Raw genomic sequence first — 23072 nt, 5'->3', positions numbered from 1 at the left:
TTATAACTGAATATACTAAGTGGTGCAAATCTGGATTGATAGTGTATTTTTCCTCTCTTTTTGACTAGTTTTGTAAATATATGACAATTTAACAATGAAAAAAGAGTATTGACAAAACCTTTTTAAGGCAAACAAGCCCTTTTTCCAAAATTACTGAAAGCTGCATGGAGCTTTATTCGTTTTTTTTCTTTAAAAGGACCAAGATTAACTTTCCTTGTGTGGTAGCCATATTAAACAAACAATGAAACTAGATTTTGTAGTTTAACAAACTATATTTACCAGTTTTGCGACAACATGCTTTTGTAAGAAAAAATGACATGTGTTTAGTAAATCTGTAAATCAAATATACATAAAGAAACTACCTTTCTAGATGTTATATGTTTTATTTGTTATGTAAAAGCATCTTTTTGGGTGTCAATCAATTGATGGTTAAACTGCTTGATGTTTTCATGTTAGACTTTTGTAGAATGGTAAGTTAACCACATCCAGAACTCACAAAAGTTTATGACATGTTTTGTAAAAGCATCTTTGCCATGTGCTTGTGATGTTGTTGAACAAATATACTTTTTATTGGTCCTCAGCACTAGTATGTTGCTATTGCTAATAAAAGGTTTTTGACTGAACATTTGTACTCCAGCATTCTTCAAACAGCTTGAAAATTGGTGACTTAAATGTAATAACACAGTTTATGAAAAAAATAAAAAGCTTCTGTTTGATTTGTGAAGGTGTTAAAGCAAAAAAATCCATCTATTGTTCTGAGCCTAGACTTTTCCAAATTATATTTTAGTTAGTTTTGCATTTCTTATCTGGTAAAACCTAGTATATCGTTTTTTCGTGAATAATAAACAAACTAACAATATGTCGTGAACTGTAGGTATGTCAAAAATTTTTGACTGTAACATGTTTGTTAAAAACACCAAACAGGTAGACAAAAAAATTATTTTTGGATGCTAACCAACATCAAACGCGTTTTGTGCTTTTTCTCGAAAACTTGAAAATTGCAGTTACTAGGTTTTACCAAACGACGGCAGAGCTGTGGGGTGGGACTCTTTTTATTTAAATTCTTTAGTGTGAAAGACCATCTCATGACCCTTTGTAAAACACATTTTGCATCGAACCTATAGCCAATATTACAAGTTAAAAAAGAGCTTTATGGTTCATTCCAGGTACACTTTCAAAATTGCAAAACAGTAATACTTCAAATATAACGTCCGTATAGTTTTTAACAATTATATAATAATATGACTGTACTGCTCTGACAACGCCATGTACATATTAGTGCAGTTTGACCATGATAATGTTATTTGTACATTTTTGAATTTTTACCAATGTTTTGAACGAAGCGCCATCTTTTTGCATTGAAGTTCTTATTTGGCTATGACACATTTTGCCGTGACAATGGGTATTAAAGAGTTGATTTGCACACTACATTGCATACCAAACTAAGTTAAGATATGGTAAAAAAAAAACCTCACAGCTTTAGTTGTTTGGAAGATGGTGTGTTGTGTAAAGAATACAATACATATGAGGTACGTATGCAAACAATTTGACGCTCTTTTAATTAACTCACATTCTTCGAACAAACAATGACTCATCGCGACGATATATTAATAATTAAAACTACTGACACAGCTCAACTGCACCACACAGTGTTGACAAAGATTCTGAAAGCGTGTCACACAAAATTAAAAAAACATTTGGTCAAAGGTTTAATGGCGATCGACTTCAACAAAATCCAAATATGTTTGTTTTAAGTGCCTTTATAAACGATAGATAAGAGTACAAACAATCGTACGATTAAGTGCCTTTGTATGTAAAGAAAAAGTAGTAAACTGCTAGTGATGCTTATATAAAGTAAGGCAAGAAACAAGTCTATGTGGGCTATTCAGTAAAAAGCTTAGTGGCTTTAAAAAAATGCTGTATAACTTTTATTTTACCCAACAAAACATCAAAACTAGAAATTAATTTTGCTAACGCCCTGCAATTCCATACCCTGAAACAAGCAACCACATGCCGTAATAAGACTGTTACAAGCTAATTTCATACACTGACGTTGACATCCTGAGCAAAAGGAGTGTCGTGTCTGCTTAAATCCACGTCCCAGAGGCTCAAATCGGGCAGAGTAATTTGCATGCGTTCATTTAGCGACGAAAGGTAGTTTTGGACTTTATGGTTCACCCGGTCGCTCTCTCGCGTGTTCATCTCTTTTTTGATGTCGAGGGGATTTCTTTTCTTTACCATCATGGATTGCAGTTTTCTTCTTCGCTGATACGTGGTAAGTGATGCGAGACTGCTGCGGGCGCTAGCGGCGCTGTGGATCCGTTGATGAAGTTTGTCTAAAAACAGGAAAACCAGTTTATGATTCAATTTAGAAAGAGTATTGCGTTGTACAGTTAACAGCAACCGGCTGAATTGCCGAAAGCGCAAAATTAGTTTTATTTTTTTTTCTCCTAAAATCTGTTGACTGGATATAATGAATTATCACGAAAGCTGTTTTTCTTATTTTGTATCTATTGTAATGAATTCACAAATTGTGGGTAATTTTAAACTAGGCTCTGTTTCTACACATTTGTTTTCACTTTTCACAGAGACGAAAACCAAAAAATGTCGACACTAAATGTAGAACATCCAATATTACCGTTAGGATCACCGTCCTCATTTTCTACAGCATTTTCGTACGGTTCCGTCCGTCTTGGAGGGACGCTTCTGAAAAAATACGTATGGTACAATTGTTACGTTTTTATTTTGTCACCCTTTTATGACGTCATAACATATTTCTATGTCGTGTTCGCTGTAACGAATTGTCGAGGGGACGTGGCCCCACGCGGCTGAGAAGCCGGCAGTTGGAGTTGGAGCTGGTGTTGAGCGGTGGTTGTGTCGAGACTGTATATCTGCGCTGTTTTACTCTTTTAATATTTTAATACAAGTTGATTTGGGTACTGACAGCCCGTTATTGCAGCAGAACCGAGAAAAGGCGTAACAGAAAATTTGGCGAGCACGCCAGGACTGCTGTTGTCAGAAAGATGAATTTCTTTTCACATCCTCCGAAGTTTGAGGCAGGAAGTGATATTAGAACTTTTATCAACAACTTTGAATCATTTTGTAAAAGCGTTGAGGCAAGCGAAGCTGCAAAAAGGCATGCATTTTTGTTGGCATTGCCACCTGCTCTCAAGTTTGATATTTTAGAGACTGAAAACGAAAACTTATATGATGTCGCTTATGATGAGTTGAAGAAAAGAACCACCGCTGTTACCTTATGTAAGTTTACACAAAGTAACGCCAGACTAACAATGGCGAGACGGACTCAAACTGTGAATGAAACTAACAGAGATTTCGTGTCAGCTCTTGTGGCGCTTGGAAACCAAGCATTTCCAGAGGACAACAAACTAAGAAATGCAATGCTGTACACTTCTTTGCTAACCGGCCTGAGGGACAAACGGCTCGCGGATACTTTACAGCGCGAAAATTGCTCGAAGGAAGAACCAAGCTTTAGAGAAGCGTCGCGTCGAGCAATCAACGCGGACGATTTTACTGGTAAAAGCGATAAGTTGCGGGATATCGATGTTGCCCTGTTGAAGCCTAAAGTTGACCCAGTCACCGATCAGTTAAAACGCTTGGCTGAGGAAATCAAACAACTGCGACTTGAACTAAACGAAGTGCGAAATGAGAACAAGAGATATTCCTCTCGTCGGTGCTATAATTGTAATGAAGAGGGTCATTTTGCGAGAAACTGCAGGCAAAGAAGACCACGTACACAGGACTGGAAATGGCAAACAAGTGCCCAACAACCGACGTCGTTCCCCTATCAGGAGTCCGAGGTAAACCCGGATACAATAACACATAGAATTAACACCAACGAGAGTGTGCTGTACAAGTATGCTAACATAAACATCAATGGCGTATCTGTGTTTGCATTAGTTGATACCGGGGCCACTGTCAGTGTGGTTTCAAGTGCAGTTTGTAAGAGACTTACAAACGTAAAGATAAAGTCGTGTCAAAGTAATTTACGCTTTGTTGGTGCCAATGGTAGTCAAATACAAATGGCAGGACTCATAGATGTTTGTTTCAGAGTCGCTGGTATTAGAACAACTGCTTCTGTTTATGTGTCGTCGGATATCGCCGAGGAGTGTATTTTGGGCATAGATTTTCTACAAAACCAAAATTGTGTAGTAAACTACAAGTTGATGACACTGTCCGGAAATGGTGGGACAGTACCCTTGTTACCTAAACCAGGGATTTTACATAGTCACAGTGTAAAACTTTTAGAACCAATTGTTATTCGCCCAAAAACCGAAGTATCAGTTCCGTGCATGCTCCTTTCATTCTGACGTTACGCTTCCCGATTCGACAGTGGTGATCGAGAGAAACCTTGAAGCGTGTTTAAAGTATGATGTAGCAGTCGCTGAGTACGTGACCAACACAAGAGGTAACATTGTCCAAGTGCGTATGGTTAATTCGCAAAACGTCGATAAGCATCTTCCCGCTGGCGTACATGTGGCGGATGTTGTTCCTGTTTCTGGTTTAAATAACTGTGTTTACAAAAACGCTTACACTTTGTGTTCTGTCACAGCTGAAAGCAATCAGTTTTTGGGGAATAAAGGACATCGAGATCTACTAAATGAACTTCGTGTTTCTCAGATGCCATTGCAAAAACTAGAAAAGGACGCGCTCGAACGAGTAATTGCAAAACGTCGTGCCGCATTTGCAGTTGGGTCGGATTCTCTTGGTAAGACCAAACTAACTTCCCATAATATAGATACTGGAGATTCGACTCCTATCCGTCAACATGCTAGGCGCGTTTCTGAGTCCCAAAAACAGACGATTGACAAGCTTGTGAACGATATGCACGAGCAGGGAATAATATCAGAATCAAATTCCCCGTGGGCAAGTCCGATAGTCTTGGTAAAGAAAAAAGATGGGAGTACCCGATTTTGCGTGGACTACAGGGGCCTTAACGATATAACTAAGAAACATAGTTACCCACTTCCACGTATTGACGAAAGTTTAGACCAACTTTCTGGTTGCCAATATTTTACAACTCTTGACCTAAAAACAGGATATTGGCAGATTCCAATGAGTGACGGTGCGAGAGAGAAAATGGCGTTTACTTGTCACCGGGGTTTGTTTGAATTTAATGTGATGCCCTTTGGCTTGACTAACGCTCCAGCCACGTTCCAGCATTTAATGCGCATTGTTTTAAACGGCATCGAGTGGAACGGGGCACTTGCTTACCTTGATGACATAATCATTTATTCTCGTACATTCTAGAAACATTTGGAGCGTTTGGACAACGTCCTATGCCGCTTAGAAACAGCCGGTCTTAAACTTAAACCATCCAAGTGTCACATAATGCGGAAAGAAGTGCAGTTTCTTGGTCACGTCGTGTCAGGTGCAGGAGTGGCGTGTGATCCGGCAAAGATTAAAACAGTTCAGGAGTGGCCAAGACCGTCTTGTGTCCGGGAAGTGCGGCAGTTTCTTGGATTGGCCTCGTACTATCGAAGGTTTGTCAGGAACTATTCAGTAATTGCATCTCCGCTATACGCTCTTACGCAAAAAGATAAAAGCTCCTTTTTATGGTCTGAAGAGTGCGAAGTGGCCTTCACGACCTTAAAAACAGCCCTGTCAGAACCCCCAGTACTACGGTACCCTGATATGTCGTTACCATTTGTTTTAGATACAGATGGATCAAATACGGCAGTGGGTTGTGTTTTATCGCAGTGTGTGGATGGAGAGGAACATCCAATAGCTTATGCTAGTCGTACGTTGACTAAGTGTGAACGTAATTATTCTACTACACGAAAGGAACTATTGGCTGTCGTATTTGCATTAAAACATTTCCGATGTTACCTCACAGGAAATCAGTTCCTTCTACGCACAGATCACGCCTCTTTAAGGTGGATGTGGAAGTCGAAAGAAACGTACGGACAGTGCGCTAGATGGTTTGAACTACTTGCTTCTTTCAACTTCAAACTTGTTCACCGACCTGGTAAGAAGCATGGAAACGCTGACGCAATGAGCAGAATTCCTTCAACAAGGCAAGATGAAGAACCCGTTGCAGGTGATTTTCCTTTTGTTGTCACAAATTACGTGTCGAACCAGGGGTCAGAATTGTTATGTGCCATCGAATTAAAAGAGGAACTAGGATTGTCGGATAAAGAGTTGACCACTGCTATGCAAAATGATCAGGAACTAAATGTAATTGCGGATTGGATAAACAAAGGGGTACGACCACCATTTAAGAAAGTAAAACGTCTGTCCCGGAATATGAGGCATTACTGGTCGATATATGGGGATCTAGTTTGCCAGAATAACGCCGTATATCGCAAGGTTGATGACATGTTTTCCCGTCATAAATTGCTGCTGGTAGTCCCTGAAATGTTGCAAACGCGTGTTTTACATCAAATGCACGACGAAAAACTCTGTGGTGGACACCTTGGTTTAAAGAAAACGAGCGAGCGCATTAAACAACGGTTTTACTGGGCAGGCTGGAAGTCGGATGTAGAGGACTACTGCCTTCGTTGTCCACTTTGCAACGTTCGGAAACTATCAAACCCGAAAGCAACAGCTCCGTTGGTTCCGTCAACTGAAGATGGACCAATGCAACGGATAGAAATTGACATTCTTGGTGGATTGCCAACTTCAGTTACTGGATATAGGTGTGTTTTAGTGGCATGCAATGTATTTAGCAAATACATGCAAGCTTGGCCATTGCGCTCCCAGTCAGCCGAGGAAACCGCGGCAGTTTTATACCACCGTTGGTTTACGGTACATGGAGTACCCGGAGTAAGGTGGGAATTTCGAAAGTAAGATTTTCGCAGAACTTGTGCAACTGTTGGGATGTACCAAATCGCGAACATCCCCGTATTGTCCCCGCAGCAATGGCGGGGTGGAGCGAAATAACAGAACTATTATTAGTATGCTTAAAAACTATACACAACGAGACCCGCGACGCCACGTATAATGCAAGTGTTCATGAATCCACAGGAATGACTCCACACTTGCTGCTGTATGGTCGAGAACTCAGACTACCCGCCGATTTACTTCTTGATGGGCCAGCAAGCTCTTCAACCACAGCCAACGTAGCAGAGCTTCAGGATCGATTACGGCTGGTGCGGGAGGTAGCAGGAGAACGTCTCCGCAACGTTCGTGAACGAATGAAAAAGCGTTACGATCGCAACTCGACAACTGCCACCTACAGTGTAGGTGATTATGTTATGCTTAGAGACACTGTATTGGGGTCAGATGAAAAGGAGAAGTTTCATATGCCATATAAGGGACCTTATCAAGTCCTTAAGGTATTGCCCCCCGTAAATTACCTAAATGGCAGAGAAGGAGAATCTAAACAACAGGTGGTACACTTTAACCGACTTAAGAAGAGTCACGCGAACGCACCTATTCCCACTGCAGCGACTGATGAGGAAGGAGATATTGCTGAAGCCACTAGAACTGACCCTGAAGACGTCCCAACTTTGTTGCCTGGCGCATATTTTGTTTTACATCACTGTAGGCGGAATAGACCACAATCGACCGTTAACGAACGACCACTTCGTCAGACACGACAGCCACGATTTTACCCAGCCCCCGAATAGATATTCATTTAGTGTAGTAATTGAGCGCCATACATGCGTGCGGTTCTGCTTGACCCATACGTAATGTTACATGGTGAATGTTTTGTTGTGTGCTTCACAAATCCGTCGTGTTATCACGTAGTTTTAACGGGAACACTATATTTTCACTTGTTCTGTCCAATGTTATGTTTGTTACAGATTACATTCTGATGTGTTTCCATTGATGTGTTTGACTTTACACTATCACTTTAGCTAAATCAATGTCTTTATGTCGCCAAACATTTAAAGTTCACAAAAAAAATAAGTTGTTTTATTTTGTTGCACATTTGTTTTGTTTCTCTCACGTTTGTTTTGTTTCATGTCGTTATGTAATTCGAAATATATACATATTGTTCATTGTTTATCACTCTTTTCTGTTTGTTTAAGCCGGCAGTTGGAGTTGGAGCTGGTGTTGAGCGGTGGTTCTGTCGAGACTGTATATCTGCGCTGCTTGCCTTCTTATCGTTTTACTCTTTTAATATTTTAATACAAGTTGATTTGGGTACTGACAGCCCGTTATTGCAGCAGAACCGAGAAAAGGCGTAACACAATGATAGGCGTAGAGTTTTAAAATATACCGGGGATGCGCCGTTTGATCTTCTAAAAACGATGCCTATACACGTACAGTACCTGTACCCGTATAAGACCAAGTAACGGTCCACCTTTTACGTGCTTTAGCATGTAGTTTCTAACACATTAATTGGCAAATAGTCACTCGGCGCAATTTCTGTGGGTTCGATTGGAACGTTTGCTGTGCGTCTGATAACGTCTAATGTAACAAAAGGACGATTTCCTGAATCAGCAATTTTTAACAACGATTAAGTTTAAAGTAACGTGTTACGGCGGGGAATAAAGTAAAGCAATTCACGTTTTAAATATAGCCGACTATGTATTGTTGACGCCTAAACTTAGGTCACCTTGGAACAAGTTTAGGCCGTCGCAGAGCTTGGCAAACGGACATTAAACTCGGCTTAGGAAACAATATATTAACTGTTTTTGTATTTATTTTTTGTTGCAGAGAGTTATTGCGACAAATAATTCCAAAACGTTAGTCTATAAGTCATGTTTATGTTGGATTAAAAATGCTTATTTATTGCGAAACAATTACAATTGTTACGTTTCAACCGACGTCTGTTCGATCAATGGCGGGAATGCAAGCGCATTTGTTTAGCTGAAAACACGTTTTAATTAACCGACGTAACTTGAACAAAGATGCGATTTTGACGGTATACAAAGGTTAAAGCCGAGGGTGCGCGGCACCCTAGCACCCCCTAACTCTACACCAGTGGGTACAATTCAGGCCATATCAGCCAAGATTAGAATATCACGTTCATGCTTACTGTTCCGGTTTGCTCGATGCTGGTTCGCTTTTTAAGTCCTTTCTTGCGTTGGCCACTTGCCTTCGTTTCTCTATGACGTCATCAGTTGTTGACGTTTTTACCTCCGTCCACGGACGCACCGTCGGGTCACTAAAGAGTTAAAAGTATTTTTATTTGAGGGTGGTGATGAGGTAAAATAATTGCCTGAACAGCTGACGCAAAGAGTATTTGCAAACATCTGAAAGCAAAATGTGTAAAAATGCTGACGGTTTAGGGTTGGGGTGATGTTTCAAAATCAAAACAAAAATCCCAACCTATAAACTTAATTCCTAATGTTACATTTTACACCAATATTTTTCCATTTTCAGTGTTAATTTATATGACCGCTAATTTTATCTGTTGTGAGTTGTTATGCTACTAACTCTACCCGCAAGCACTGAATGTATTATAATTCTGTCACAAAATCACATTGTATTCTTTTTGTTTTCTTGATAATCAATGCTACAATATTCGCATCTTTACACGAACTTTGATATTGATATTGACAATTCCAAAACGTTCTAGTTTTTTTTTTCTACTTTCACCAATAATTGGAGGTCGATAATTGGGATTGCAACTTTTACCTTTGTTCGGTCTTTTCATATTCAAATCTGACTTTAGCTTCTTTGTCTGAATGTCGGGTGTTTGTGTCACTGTCGTCGTCATCGCTCTCGCTTAGTATGACAATTTCCGGACGAATCTAATGAACATTTTGTAAGTCGCAAATATAAAACAGAGTCGGGAAAACATTGCTATTTCGATGCTGCCAGCCGCATCTCAAACTGTAGTGACTGTTAAGCTTAAAATGTCAATTTCTTCCAGTCAGTGTATGGATTTTAATAATACGTGTATGGCGGCGACTTGTGCAAATTTGCATTACTTATGTATGATAAGTTGTATACGTAACTATCCCAATACTTTTCGTTAAAGGTGATTTTTTGTTGTTGTTTTCAGCTTTCTGTTACAAAGTAATAAGCTTAAAAATAAACTATTCCAAAACATTCTACAATGACGTACCTGTGCCGGATCTACTGTTTTGCTTCGCGGTGTTTGCTTCTTTTTCTTCAGTTTTTTCCTTTTTAGTTCCTGACTGCTTTCCGGCCGGATACCATGCTGACTGTAGCCGGTACTTTCCCGAATATTATCTAACCAAATCCGGGTCTCCTTTATATCTTGCTTTACTTGGCGAATGTTACGAATATGTTCGTTTTCAATTAGTTTGAGTTCGGCAAATAGACGTTTATTTTCGCGGAAATTAATGCTGAATGCTTTTTGGACACGGAATGAACTTAGCGTTGCAGCTCCTCCTACGGGTCCGGATCGAGCCATTACTTTCCAATAATTGTTAATGTTTGTAGTTTGCACCAATGCTGTTTGTCTGTTTTAAACTCTTCTTTGTGTAAACGCTATGAATGGATTAACAAGGATATAAAAAACTTATGGCGGAAAACCACAACTGCATTCAGCAAAAAGGTAAACTCTATGATTACTTTTGATTTATCTGGGCAGTTATTTTTTCTTTTCCGTTTAAACTCAACAAAACCCTTCTAGTTTTTACACATGAAATTCACCAAACAAACAATGGATAAGGTTATGTAGATTTATAAAATGAAAAGACTATGAAGGCACATACATGTTTCCTTTTTGCTCACGGTATTTTTAAATCGCCCAAAAGGGTAAAACCTGTGACAAACCTGATGCTTATATCATCGAATAAAATCTTTTTCTGTGTTATAGTGCATGCAGTTGCAAAGCGTACGAGAATTTGTAATCGGTATGGTCTAATCGTGTAGTAAACATGTCAAATTTTGGTAAAAGAAACAGTCAACCACCATTTAATCAGATTATATCAAAAGAAAGTTATCCTATGACGTAACACTCGCTAACACTGCGCTTAAAGGTTCTTTAGTTACACCAATACGCGGTCGTCATACTTGACTCTTACACGTACATGTAAAGAATGATTAGTCTTTTGTACATTTTTCTGTTGCGTTTAAACTTTATTGACAAATTTTATCGCATATTTGAAGCCACATTTAACAGGCTACCTTTCGACCCTGATTTTGTTTCCTTTAATTTACTGCAAGTCTTCGGAATTTCGGACATGCACAATCATGAGAACAAAGCGCTGTTGTTACACGCGCGCATGCTTGCGTACAACACTGGTAATTTGTCTAGAATATATCATTACGCAATGCAAACTCTTTCTCAAAACACAGCGTCTAAACTGCGAAGGCTACATCAGAACGCTTACTGCTTTAATATAACTCGCGCCAATCAAGTAGATTGGACGACAAATATACACAACTCGCTTGCGCGTTGGCAAAACAAAGCCCTCGTGTGATTAAATATTAAGAGACTAGCATCGACGCCGAGTGTTTCGCAAATTCGCAATTCAAAGCAAGTGACCTGTTTAGCAAACAATACCCTCCTTTATTGTTTTTAGCGTCGTACAACAATAGAAATTTGATACCCGTTTCGTTTTGTGAGACGATTTTATGGCCTGGAATTCGACGATATAATCGAATCGACTATGTTTCGATGCGTCATTTTAATGACGTCACTGTAAGACCGAAGATTGTTGCGGTCGAACATACACAAGTGCGTGGTTGCCGAAGGCAGTCGTCTCACTTTATAGAAGTATTTGCGGAAAAAGTCGCCAATTGTTTTTACAGTCTGAAATATTTTAGAATTAAACCTGCTCCTCAATACTATGACATCTTCTCATTCAAGAATTTTGACGATTTTGGTTAAAATATTTTTGTGTAATTAGCTTATGGTGTGCACTCAATAAATAGTAAGTTAAAAACAAACGTTGTCGCGTGTCAAAAAATATATTAGTTATTTTGAAGAAGATTTTGCTATACGAGCGAAATAAAAGGAGTTAAAATATAAAAGGACCTATAAAACCCAGTTAACGATTCTTTAGCGCTCTCTGATGTTTTGTGATACTAATGATGCCTATCACGTGGGTGAAATATAAATATATATATCGTAAAAAATGGTGGATGGCTTCAGACTTGTTAAAGTTTTCAGTCTGCTATAAAACCGGACTTTTTTACCCTATCGGTTTTAAAGAGCAAATATCTTTCATTGGGTTTTGAACTACATTTACGTGTCTACTTTGTCAAAAATGCTAGCTGAATATTTTGAGGGAAGAGTATAGGTAATTTAACTTCATAGTTTCGAGTGAACCCAACGACGTGACATTTCGCAATGGCAAGGTCTCGTCAAATTGTCACAAATTGGAAGTCAGTTTGTTTGTGGTAGTAGTTTACCTTTCGGCTCAGTCCAAAAACGTGTGGTATCTCATGCCGGAGGCTGCATGATGCACCCGGGCAGGAATGTGCACCTGTAATGACCTGCATTAAAAAGATTCGATGTTTCAAATTGTGGTTAGTCAAACCAGTCCAGAATAGCATGCTGAGCAATTAGTTAAAACGGTTGCGCGGCTGCTAGGTGCTACATCAAAATAAACTGTTTTTTTTAAGACACATACACGACTGTTCTGAAATCGTAACTGACAGCGATATCGATATCACGCCGCGTTAATCCGGTTTTAAACTTAATCGTTTCCAGTTATGTTGTTCCCAAAACATTTGATTAAATTAAAGTGCAAACTTTCTTCGGCTAAACTGCCGAAGCAAACTTCATCATTACCCTTCGTATTCTCGTTAAATGACAGACAATCGAGGCAAAAACAAACGAAATACTTTTTAGCAAAACCTTGTTTAAAAAACATTACCGCTGGGGCGAGGTATTGAGCATTTTAAGCACAAAACTCACTGTTTCCACTCAATGTGCGTTAACGTGAACAAAACTGGTCATAATTTTCGCATTAGCCGGACAGAACTGTTAGCGTACAATAACTATCGTGTTTACGATAGTTTAACCCAAAACACACGCAAAATCTCGGCCTTTTTGAAGTTATGACGCAAATATCGCCGATAAGAGATTTCAATAGGCGAAGAGAAAAAGGAAAAAAGAAGTGGTCACGCATCAGTAGACGCCATCAGTCCCGAGACAATAGAGCCGTTTTGAGTGGCGAGCAACGAGGTTGTTTTCTCTCCTCGGTAAACACGCTAAGCGCCAGCAACTCGGTGGTAGCTAGCTAATCTCGATACAGACAAGTCAGACAGACAAGAAATACAGAAAAGTAGTTAGGTCCAGCCAGGTTGTTTCCGTTTAGCTATTGGCTTGTTTTCAACTGTCGCCGTTACCAGATATCATTGGTGTTTCCAGCTTTAAATCATGGTTATCTGCCTCACAGCATTTAAGAAAGAGAGCCGTACTCTGTGGCTATTATACAAGTGATTTAGCCAGCAGGCCTGAAAGATAAGCCAAGCGTGTTATCTCCTTTTCGTGGTTGTGGCCTGTGGGTTATGCAGCGACAAAGGAATTAAGACCAATGCAAATACCACAGAAGTTTGTTAGCTTTGTCAAGCTTAAGCAACAATTACAGTATCATAAGTAACTGGAATAACTTCCATCGTAAATTATTAACAGGATTTGTTGTAAAACACTATTGTTTCCTTGGAACTAAAATGTGTTTGTTTCAATGTGATATGTACCTTTGGCACTGTGTAGTGTTTACAATGTGAACGTTTTGATGGTTTCAGTAACTGCCAAGCAATAGGTGGTTAGATTACCATTGGCATTTAACGTGGTACGAAAGATTTCTTTCAGTAGAGGTGCGTGCTGCGTGGGTATAGTAACCTGAACATTCTGTTTACGTCAAGCTTTACGCTTCCGTCCATAGATATGAACTACTACATGGGCCTAAACTATTAACTTGTAGTTTTAGAACATAGCAGTGCAGCAGTAATTTTAAACAAGTTATATCATCGGGACGCATAAAGCTCTGTAAAAGTTGGACGCTTGGTATGTTAGCCGCTTGGAATCAAAGTTTTTTAAACCAAAACCATTTAGGATTACTACACTAAGCTGTGTTTGTTGTCTTAGTCTTTCCCGAGGCTTCAATGGAAGCCTGTCAAACAAAACTTTTGGGCCCAAACGGGCTACTTAAAAACGATTCAGGTTCGGGCCGGGTTTTGGGCTTGTACTTTTGGTTTCGTCTGGGCTTAAATTTCAGGCCTGTTTACAACTCTGTGGCAAATGGATACATTTTTAAACCATAGCAGTAAAATAGAGGCTAAATTTATTCGCCTTTTATTACTACATGCCTATAAAATGACTTAAATCACCAGGCGTCAGAATTCGACCTAGTTTTTAAGGTGGGCGAGCTCAAAACAACACCCGAACCCGAACGCCCGGTTCTGCTTGAGCAGTTCTCTTATAACCGCGGTCTTTGTTTCAGCCCAAAATATAATATTCTCTGTCAACGTAAAAATATGTGGAAACTTAGCGGTAACGCCCCCGTTATAACTGACCAACGTAGAAGTAGGCCTAATTTGTAGCAAATCATAGAATATGAGTCACGAATTTGTTGGTAAAAATCCATTGTTAACACCCAGGAGTAAAATGTCAATTTCTCCTGGAAATAAGCTTTTCTCATGCAGAATAATGGATAATTAGGTTGATTTGCTGGAGCCTACGCCCTAGTTGTTTCGAATCGTTTGTATAAGGGCAGGGTATTATGCTCCTGAGATGTCAGTTTTGTTTGTGCCTGAAAAGTAGTGAACGCTAAAAAACAGTCTTGTCATTTGTCATCAGAAAATTCTGTTGTCTCGTTTTCAGGTCGCAACCAAAACGTTTAAGACAGCGAAAGGGGTTTTGATATTGTTCTGTGTTCTAGTGTGTCCGTAAAAAAATTGATTTCGATGCACGAACCTATCTTCAACCAAATCCAGTGATATGCGAAGAAAAATCGTTGGGGCAATCATCACTGTGAGTGCGATTACATTCGCCATTTTGGGTTATTCCAACATGGGATATACGGTCAAATCCAGCAATCCCGTAATAAAGGTCGCTGTTGATGTAAGTATTAGTTGAAATGATGTTGTTAGGAATATTGTGCCCCTGGACGAAAAGTGATGTGTTTTTTTAAACTGCTCAATCTAAATGCAGCAAGTTGATGGACATTAACTAGCTAGATGTTGAAGAAAAGGGCACCCATTTTTAATTTTTTAACGCTCAATTTATATTACATTAAACACGTTTAATGACGGTTTTGCATAATATATGTTTCATAGGCTGGGTAGAACAACCGGCAATTATAGCATTCAAGACAGTGATAATAAAATTGCCACAAAAACTCACGGAAATAAAGGGGGGACTTTACGTGCCAATCGAGGTAACATATTACAGAGGAAATGTGCTTTCCAGCAGCGGTCTTCTGTTCTAAACCAAACTAAACCTAGAATGTTTTGTCATTCTGGCCGTAGCCCAAGAAAATCTAACCAATGGGATTCGAACCAACGACTGCAGCCAAAAAGAGATCAATGGTATGAATTATAGATGAATAAACTGAATGGGATTTTCTTAGTAGTATATTCATATAGTAATTGGGTTACATTCAAGATAAAGTGGCATCTGTAGTTCCTCTTTTGACAGTTCGCATATGTTTTGTGCTATATTATTCGAACCCAACATACAAAAACGGCTAAAACGCTTTAGGAAATCTTGTTTTGGTCTAAAATAAATAATCGATGTATAACGCCAATCGATTTGTTTATTCCTGAAGCAGGCGAACAAAACGAAACAGTATCTTGTTGTTTAAATTATGTAACATGTCATCCAAACTATAGCCTACAGTGGGACGCATTTTTATGTGACAATAAAGTTTGGGATATTTAACCTAAATGACATGTCTTATCCATCGGGTATTCTGAATACTAAACCAGCTGTTATTTCATTAATTATTTATATCAGGTTAATATAACAAAGCTCAACGTTTTCAATGGACAAATTTTGCTTAAGCCTTGACATTGCAAAAAGTGTCCTAATCAGGTTAATTCAGCTTAGACCAAGTTTGAACAGCAATGTTTTGTCACAAACAAGTGTTAATATTTAACAAACACATCCTGGATACCGAAAAACAAGCCGTGCTTAGCCTAGCGTTTTTTTTTTGCGGACACATTAGACACGCAGGAAAACTTGTTAGCCAGCGATGCGAAAAAGACCTTGTTTGGTTTCCAGTATGACGCCTTTAGGTCCACTAACCGAGCGGCGAAACTCTTATAGATCAACGACATTGTTTGTCGAGGCGAACGGACAAACAAGTGGACTCGTACTGGGCATGTTTACAGTACGCCTAAAGGTACATCCCATGAGTCACCACATACGGTATACAGATGTTAAGTATAGCCACTGATTTGCGGGAAAACGAATTTGGGCCAAAAATGTAAATAAAGTGTTTGTTCGTGTACTTTTACGTGCTTGTAAAAGAAGGTTATAAAAGCTTAAGGCAAAGTCGTTTAGCGCTAAAAAACTATAATGTAATGTCGTTGACCTGAACCAATTTTCTTTACTTTTGCCTTTGTGTACTTGCGGCCTTTAAATCGTTTTCAACATCACCACGAAATATCATTTACCTATTGTCTGAATGACCAACCTGTATTTAACAGTGCTATGTTTTACCACAACCAAAGTACCGCTCACAATTGTTTACTATACAGCGCTGACCTAATGCCAACATTACCGCAAAAGTAGTGCCGCTGGCAAACTATACGTGAACAATTGCTTTTGCTGTTAGTTGCTTATGTGTAAGTTTGTTTTCATTTAGGCACAATATTCTTCATTACGTGTAAATTTAGCGGAGTAAATCTGTTATCGGTGGACCAGAGTTGTAAGGGCCGGGCTTGTCGAGTTGAGGCTTAAGTCTCACGACTGGTCCCGCCAACTGTCGTGCTTACTGCTGTCGTGCTAAACTCAATTTCTGGTGAGCTCCTGCCACATAACGCTTCATGATACGGTGTAGCTGCAGCGCGTTTAGTCATGAGCCACCAAGTGTGCCATCCACAATTTTGCGCTCCAAAACGGTTTCAACGTTGCTCAGCTATTTCCGGCTTGGTGGTTGTTCAGTACCATTGTGACGCTATGTTTTTTTGCCAGGCGTAATAAACTCAACTCAACTCAAAGCTGGATAAAACGGCATTATTTGTGCCACAACTTTGCCAACTTTTGGACCTTATTCGTTTTTTTTTTCATTTTGGTTTCGAAACGGCTTTAGGACTTGTACTTTCGGGTACAGTTTTCGGGCGCGCCTACAATTCTGTACAGGATTAATGTTTAAACAAACTGGGAGTAAGGCCTTAAAGGCGTCGATAGTCCTTTTAAAGGCCCTAAGGAATTAAGTAAATTTGCCCCAGGAATTTTAAATTGTAAATCTTTGTGCATTCTATGTAAACATTAAACGTCGTATATTTTATGTTCATCTCCGGAGTAAATTTTATGTTTAAAATCTGATTTAAGGTAAACGTAAAAAAGAGGTTAAGAACCACTGGTTTCGGTAAGGTTATCTGTAATTTTGAGCGGCAGCTAAAGTAAGGCACACCAAACTTGTAAAGTTGTGTAAAACATTGTTTTATGTTTCAGGGTTGCCTGAGGACACCAACGTCGACCATGTTGGGGTATTCACCGACTCGCAAAGGAGTTCGAAAGCGACTGCCACATGTAAGGTTCATCTTTTACAATATTGCGAATTTATTTACTTTGACATAAACCAGTCAGAGTTGTAAGTCGGACCGGAATCGGGCTTTCTTAAAAAAAACGGGCTTGATTCGCGCCCGACTTTACATTCTGTGTCAGTGTTGTTGTTGTTTTTTGAATAAATTTAACTAGCTAATCAGCCAGTTGATGGACCTGACCTAATGTCAAACAGCCCTAAAACGACTTGTTTAACAAATTGTCTATTGTGTTTGTTGTTTTATTTTTTCCTGAGGCAGTAATGTATGGGTCTGTCAATCAAACTTTCGGGACGGGCTTTCAAAAACGCTTCGGGTTCGGGCCTACGAGCTCCAATTTCAGGCCCGTTTACAAATGTTAAACCGATACTTTTACACCAAAACACGAACAAAATATTCAATATTGAAAAAAAATCGCAATGTTTTCTGCATAGTTTTTTCGTTTTCATATTGCACCTTTCGATAAACTAACCAGATTGGATTTGTCTTTGAGTACGTTGGAAATACGAGAAAATGATGTCTTAAAAGTTTTTGTTGATTTTGTAATATTGTAAAAGCGCACAAGATTGTAAAAACATAGGATCTATTGTTTTGTTGTCAACACGCAAGAAAGCGTTGGACCCATGTGGTGGCCACTGTTTTCATAAAGATTACAAGCGTTGTAATTGTGTACCGTACTTTGTCATTTCCGCCGTCAGGAATTTGTACAACATGCTATCAAATTCGTCCAAAACAAGCATTCGATCAGTTATACAACCTTAATTTCAATTGTCTACTTACTTTTTAAATATTACAAGGTTTGGCAAAAAAATTTCAGTATTTTTTATTCCATGTCAATAAAGTACGCGATGACGTCACAAATATGACATAAAATCGATTAATCGCCTTGTTTGTAAATTTTAAAACGCTATAAAAATTGTGTGAATCTAAACTGGAAACTTAAATCGTTTTTAATATAAAGCGCAATGAGTCAAATTTAAATTCATAAAAAAATACATTTTTTTAGTTTTCTGTATTGTGTTACAGATCATAGGAATCGGAAGCAAGAAATGTGGAACCGGAGCGTTCCGTCACTTTCTCAGGTTCCACAGTAAAGTTCAAGTTTCATTATGTGAGCCGCATTTCTTTGACGATTCTTACAACAAGGGAACTGAATACTACAAGTGAGTTCTCATTATCAATTGCGTCTATTTGCTTATAAACACCCCTAACTTAAGAGTTTCTCGTCTCCAAATTCCACCCGTTCAATGGATTTCGTTAGTCTTGGCCTCCTCACGAGATATAAAAGTATTTTCCAACCCTATTCTGTTTCCATAGTTGTGTCAATTCTATTTGAACAAGACATTAAAGGTGCTTGCATAAGCGAAACATATTTGTTCTTTGTACTAAAACTGACTGATTTCAGCCTTGAAACAAACGTTTCCAACTATGTGATTGTAATGTTTTTAGTAATACACAATAGTGTTGAGTTTGCGGACGGTTAAGCAAAGCCAAAAACAGCCTTTAAAATGAAGTGTTTATTCCATTCAAACCAGTTACTTTCGTCAAACACACTATTAAAATTTCTGTAGTTAAATGCTACGGACTTTTCTGTAGTTTGTAGAAGAGGTTTCGTTAACCTTTGATCGCGCGATTCAACCAAGGATAAAAAGTATTAAAAGCTGTACTATACACTTGTACTTGGTACTTGTAATATTGTTCGCTGTAATTTGGGACAGTTAAAAGCAATTCAGGTCCACATGGTAGACATGCAACTGTGGTAAACACCCAAAAGTATATAAATAAACACCCCCGCAGAAAACGCCTAGTGGTTTGGAAATGTACAGGAGTTGCACATGATGTAGCTTTCAACAAGCTATAATTAAACTATCTTGGGCGTTTTAAGTTGAACGTTTAGAACACGATCGTGTTTAACCTGTCCACGCGGCTTGTCAAAGGCATTTCCGCTTGAAATAGAGTACTGAGATAACAACACCAACAATGTCAGCGAGTCGTCAAAATGTAATTGTGTTCTCACTTAAATCAACGGCTAGATGGACAATGTATAGCACCGAACATATATCGCTATCAGAGTGCTGGTCCATTGTGGTAACATGATACCTGCCCTGAATTGACACCAGTACTCGCTAGTGTCTTGTTTTCAAAAACGTTTTTGGGTTCGCTGGCTATGTGGATTCAGGTCAGATTGGTTACAATGTTTCCCATTTACGCGTTTCAATTGGTGTGAATCACTTGACTTTATATAGGCCTTCACGTCGAAAGTATATAATTGTTTCAAGTAGGCTATAAAAACGTGTCAAAAATTTCAACCTGTGTTCCTGGTACTGTGTAAATACATTTATTAAGCCAACCACTGCAGTGCCACTTTTGAATCTTGCATAAGTTAAAAACACGGTACAGTGATACAAGGCTAACTAATAGCAATATGTTAAACATAAGCAGTGCACACTGTATCAACCTACAAGGGCCCATCAGTGCAAATGGTGACAAGAGATCGGCTGTATTGGCTAGTGTAGCCATACAACGGCACTCCAGTTTGTTGGGAGCTTATCATTTATTGGCTCGATGCTTTTTCATTCACTTTAAACATAATGCATTACCAAATGCAATTGTTTTGGAAGGGGCACGCTTTTATGTTGGATTGGCGCTTTACACAGTTACGCTGCAAACGCAACCGCGCAATATTTAGGATTGCACTTTCAGTAAGAAAACAAAACCTTGCGAGACGTTGGCTGCGGTTGTTTTGCACAGCGAAGAAGGTCGGCTAATGACACTTACGCTACGACTGATTGAAGCTGCGTTCACCCTGAGCTGTTGTCGTGTGTGACGTCAGCATACTAGGAAAACACAGATGTCTTATCTTGGTAGGCCCTTGGGCTGTTTAGAGATTTCCTCATTGTGGCATAGTGGTGATAGTAATAAACTGGTCTGATTTTTTTATGGTCAGGATTTTTAAATCATCAGCCAAAATTTGTATCAGACTTGGGTTCAATATTCTAGATTCGAAACAAGTGTTCTAGAACAGCTAGTTACTCTAGTTTCAACATCCCTGATTTATATAACGTTAACCACAAAATTTGTGCATTAACTGTTTGTATAGTTGATAGACCTGTAATTTTATTAAACACATGCATATTTTAAACACTTTTAACTGCTTATCTGCGGACAAAATCCAATATTAATGAGTGTTTTGCGCTTGGCTTCTACCCTGCCACAACGTTCTTAGAAAAACTGGCAACCACCTTATATTGAGCACTCCTTTTCTGTTGTTTACAGGAGTTTGTTGCCGTGGTCTAATACAAGTGAATACACTTTCGAAAAGACACCAAAATACATCGTAACCGGTGGTGTGCCCAAGCGTATCATCAGCACATACGAAAAGGAAGGTTTGCCCACTCCCAAGTTTGTACTAGTAGTATGCGACCCTGTACAAAGGGCATTTTCTGACTTTTCGAAGGCAAAGAGAAACACTGGCTACAAAACTGGTGTGGTGAGTTTCATTTTCTATTTTTTGTTATCCGAAGTTGTAAAGGTATCAGCAATCGTTTATCAGATACCTTTTTTGCAGCAAAAAGCAATTTCGACAGTAGCCTAGTTGATGTTAAAATTCTTTTTTCGTAACATTTTCAACACGTGTGCTTTTTCCCTACCTTTATGTCCACATTATTTGTTATTTTTTTCATTAGTGTTTCTTACATGCTAAATTTTACTAACCTACCAAATTTGCAATAATTTTGCAGGCTACTTAGCATTTTGTCTTATTCTAGGTCGGCCAATTCCAAAACTTTGAGGAATATGTCGAATACGCTCTTAACAAAATCAGGACATTGGCACCGCCAGTAACAGAGGACGTACATGCATTTTACTCCCACATGAAGGAGCTCGAATCAAAAATTGAACTTCGTTTTTTGACACGGGGAATATATTCTTATTTCCTCGAGAACTGGTACCAGTATTTCCCGCGGAAAGACTTTGTGATAGTCGACGGTGATCGACTGCTAACAGAGCCTGGAGAAGTCATGGTGAAAGCACAGGAACAGCTTGGCCTTGAAGTCGAAATAGGCCCCGAGAATTTTATATTTAACCGTGAAAAGGGCTTTTACTGTATAAAATATAACAATACCAATACGAGTTGCCTATCCCCAGCAAAGGGACGTACAAGGACGGTGAAAAACGGTACTGTATTGCAACCGAAGCTTTCTAAAGAAACCAGGCGACGTTTAGACGAGTTCTATCGACCGTTTCTTGAACGTTTTACCCACGTAACGTCCGCTAAAGCCAATTGGGTACAGCGTCTTTTGCATATCGATCCATCCCGGTAACTCTTAGCCTCAATGAGTGCTCGTCCGAAAAGCGAGAAAATTTCCAATGTTTTAGTTGATGGTTTGTCGTTTTAGACAACTTGTCGATTACGAATGAACAACTTATGAACTTATAAAATGTTCTTATGTCGATTTGTATTAAATAGTATGTCCATGTTTAAACTTTTTTGCCAAACTGTCGCTACCACAGCTTATAGTCTGTTGTTATTCCCTATTACATATGTTTTAAATGATGTCTATTTTTCCTATAGGAAACGCCACTGGACTCGACAAGTACCCTATTCACATTTGTACTTATTGCCTCTTATTGTACATAGTTCCACGTGCGTACGTCGTTTTCATATTGTTTCAATGCGTTTATAACCGTGGCCTTTTACCCAAAGGGTTTTACTTTGGGCACTTGTGTGTATTTTTGTGCTTTGCCGAGAGAACACTTCATTTGTTCAAAAACTTAACAGCTAAAAATGCCCGTCGCAATTTTTATGCGATTTAAAACTCAGTTCAAGTGAACCGTGCACCATGATAAAGTGATGCTTACATTGGTGCTTTTTATACCTCCATGAAAATATATTAATGTTGCAACCAATTCGTATCGCACAAATTTCGTGTACACATCAACATCTACCAATGGGCAACCCCGTAAACAAGAGTGGATCCTTACTGTGTTATCGAAACCATCGAATGTTCGCGCTTTAGTAAGGTGTCCAACCACATCAAACCACTTCCTCATCGCAAAATGGAACTCAACGTCGGTTTATTCGCCTACGCCACCTCAAGTGTATTAACATATCAACGTGAATCGCGACCCTCTGCGGCGTTCCTTATTACATTCTCGTAAGCTTTGAATGGAACGCAGCAGGACCAGTCACCAAGCCCTACCTCCATCTCATATTGCCACTTTGGTTGTTGACGGTTCGTGCTAACTGAAGCTGCCTGCCGTTAAGTGATATTTTTCTCAGGATAGAATCAATAAATTATTATCGAAGCGAATCAGTCTGTTGATGTTTGTCTCGGAATTATGTAGAAACAAGACAGTGAAAACTTCTTACAAACTTCAACTCTGCTTACAAAATCAAAACAAGCCCAATTTTACTGTCATTTAACTGCTTTCAAAGACATATGTATGTAAATAACACAAAATGCCCTTTCTGGCCAGCCCAAAATCCCTAAACCCGCATTCAGTGATATCAACACGCAGTT

The 23072-nt window shown here is 39.0% G+C and overlaps 3 protein-coding genes across 5 annotated transcripts; 2 read left to right on the top strand and 1 right to left on the bottom strand.

Moving 5' to 3' along the window:
* Positions 1-1267: 1267 nt before the first annotated feature.
* Positions 1268-11343, bottom strand: LOC145238364 (uncharacterized). The gene is made up of 5 exons (XM_080101508.1): positions 9983-11343; positions 9550-9665; positions 8948-9076; positions 2639-2706; positions 1268-2336 (listed from the first exon to the last, which is right to left on the bottom strand). Exons 1-5 carry the CDS (start codon positions 10292-10294, stop codon positions 2041-2043), a joined length of 921 nt encoding a protein of 306 aa, XP_079957634.1. The 5' UTR covers positions 10295-11343; the 3' UTR covers positions 1268-2040.
* Positions 2716-5396, top strand: LOC145238363 (uncharacterized). 3 transcript variants are annotated; one of them, XM_080101506.1, is made up of 3 exons: positions 2716-3818; positions 4267-4426; positions 4571-5336. In XM_080101506.1, exons 1-3 carry the CDS (start codon positions 3024-3026, stop codon positions 5266-5268), a joined length of 1653 nt encoding a protein of 550 aa, XP_079957632.1. In that variant the 5' UTR covers positions 2716-3023; the 3' UTR covers positions 5269-5336. The 3 variants fall into 3 exon arrangements, with proteins under 3 accessions (XP_079957632.1, XP_079957631.1, XP_079957633.1); XM_080101507.1 differs by having other exon boundaries at positions 2717-3818; positions 4267-4726; positions 5269-5396; XM_080101505.1 differs by having other exon boundaries at positions 4267-5336.
* A 3103-nt stretch (positions 11344-14446) lies between the features above and the next one.
* Positions 14447-22862, top strand: LOC145237543 (heparan sulfate glucosamine 3-O-sulfotransferase 6-like). Its single transcript, XM_080100447.1, has 5 exons — positions 14447-14902; positions 17462-17539; positions 18577-18713; positions 20827-21040; positions 21318-22862. Exons 1-5 carry the CDS (start codon positions 14780-14782, stop codon positions 21870-21872), a joined length of 1107 nt encoding a protein of 368 aa, XP_079956573.1. The 5' UTR covers positions 14447-14779; the 3' UTR covers positions 21873-22862.
* Positions 22863-23072: the final 210 nt, after the last annotated feature.

The sequence above is a fragment of the Phallusia mammillata genome, chromosome 7 (assembly GCF_965637545.1).
Source record: "Phallusia mammillata chromosome 7, kaPhaMamm4.hap1.1, whole genome shotgun sequence".
NCBI lineage: Eukaryota > Metazoa > Chordata > Ascidiacea > Phlebobranchia > Ascidiidae > Phallusia > Phallusia mammillata.
Note: the sequence above shows the minus strand (reverse complement) of the source record. Positions and strands in the feature narration are given on the sequence as shown.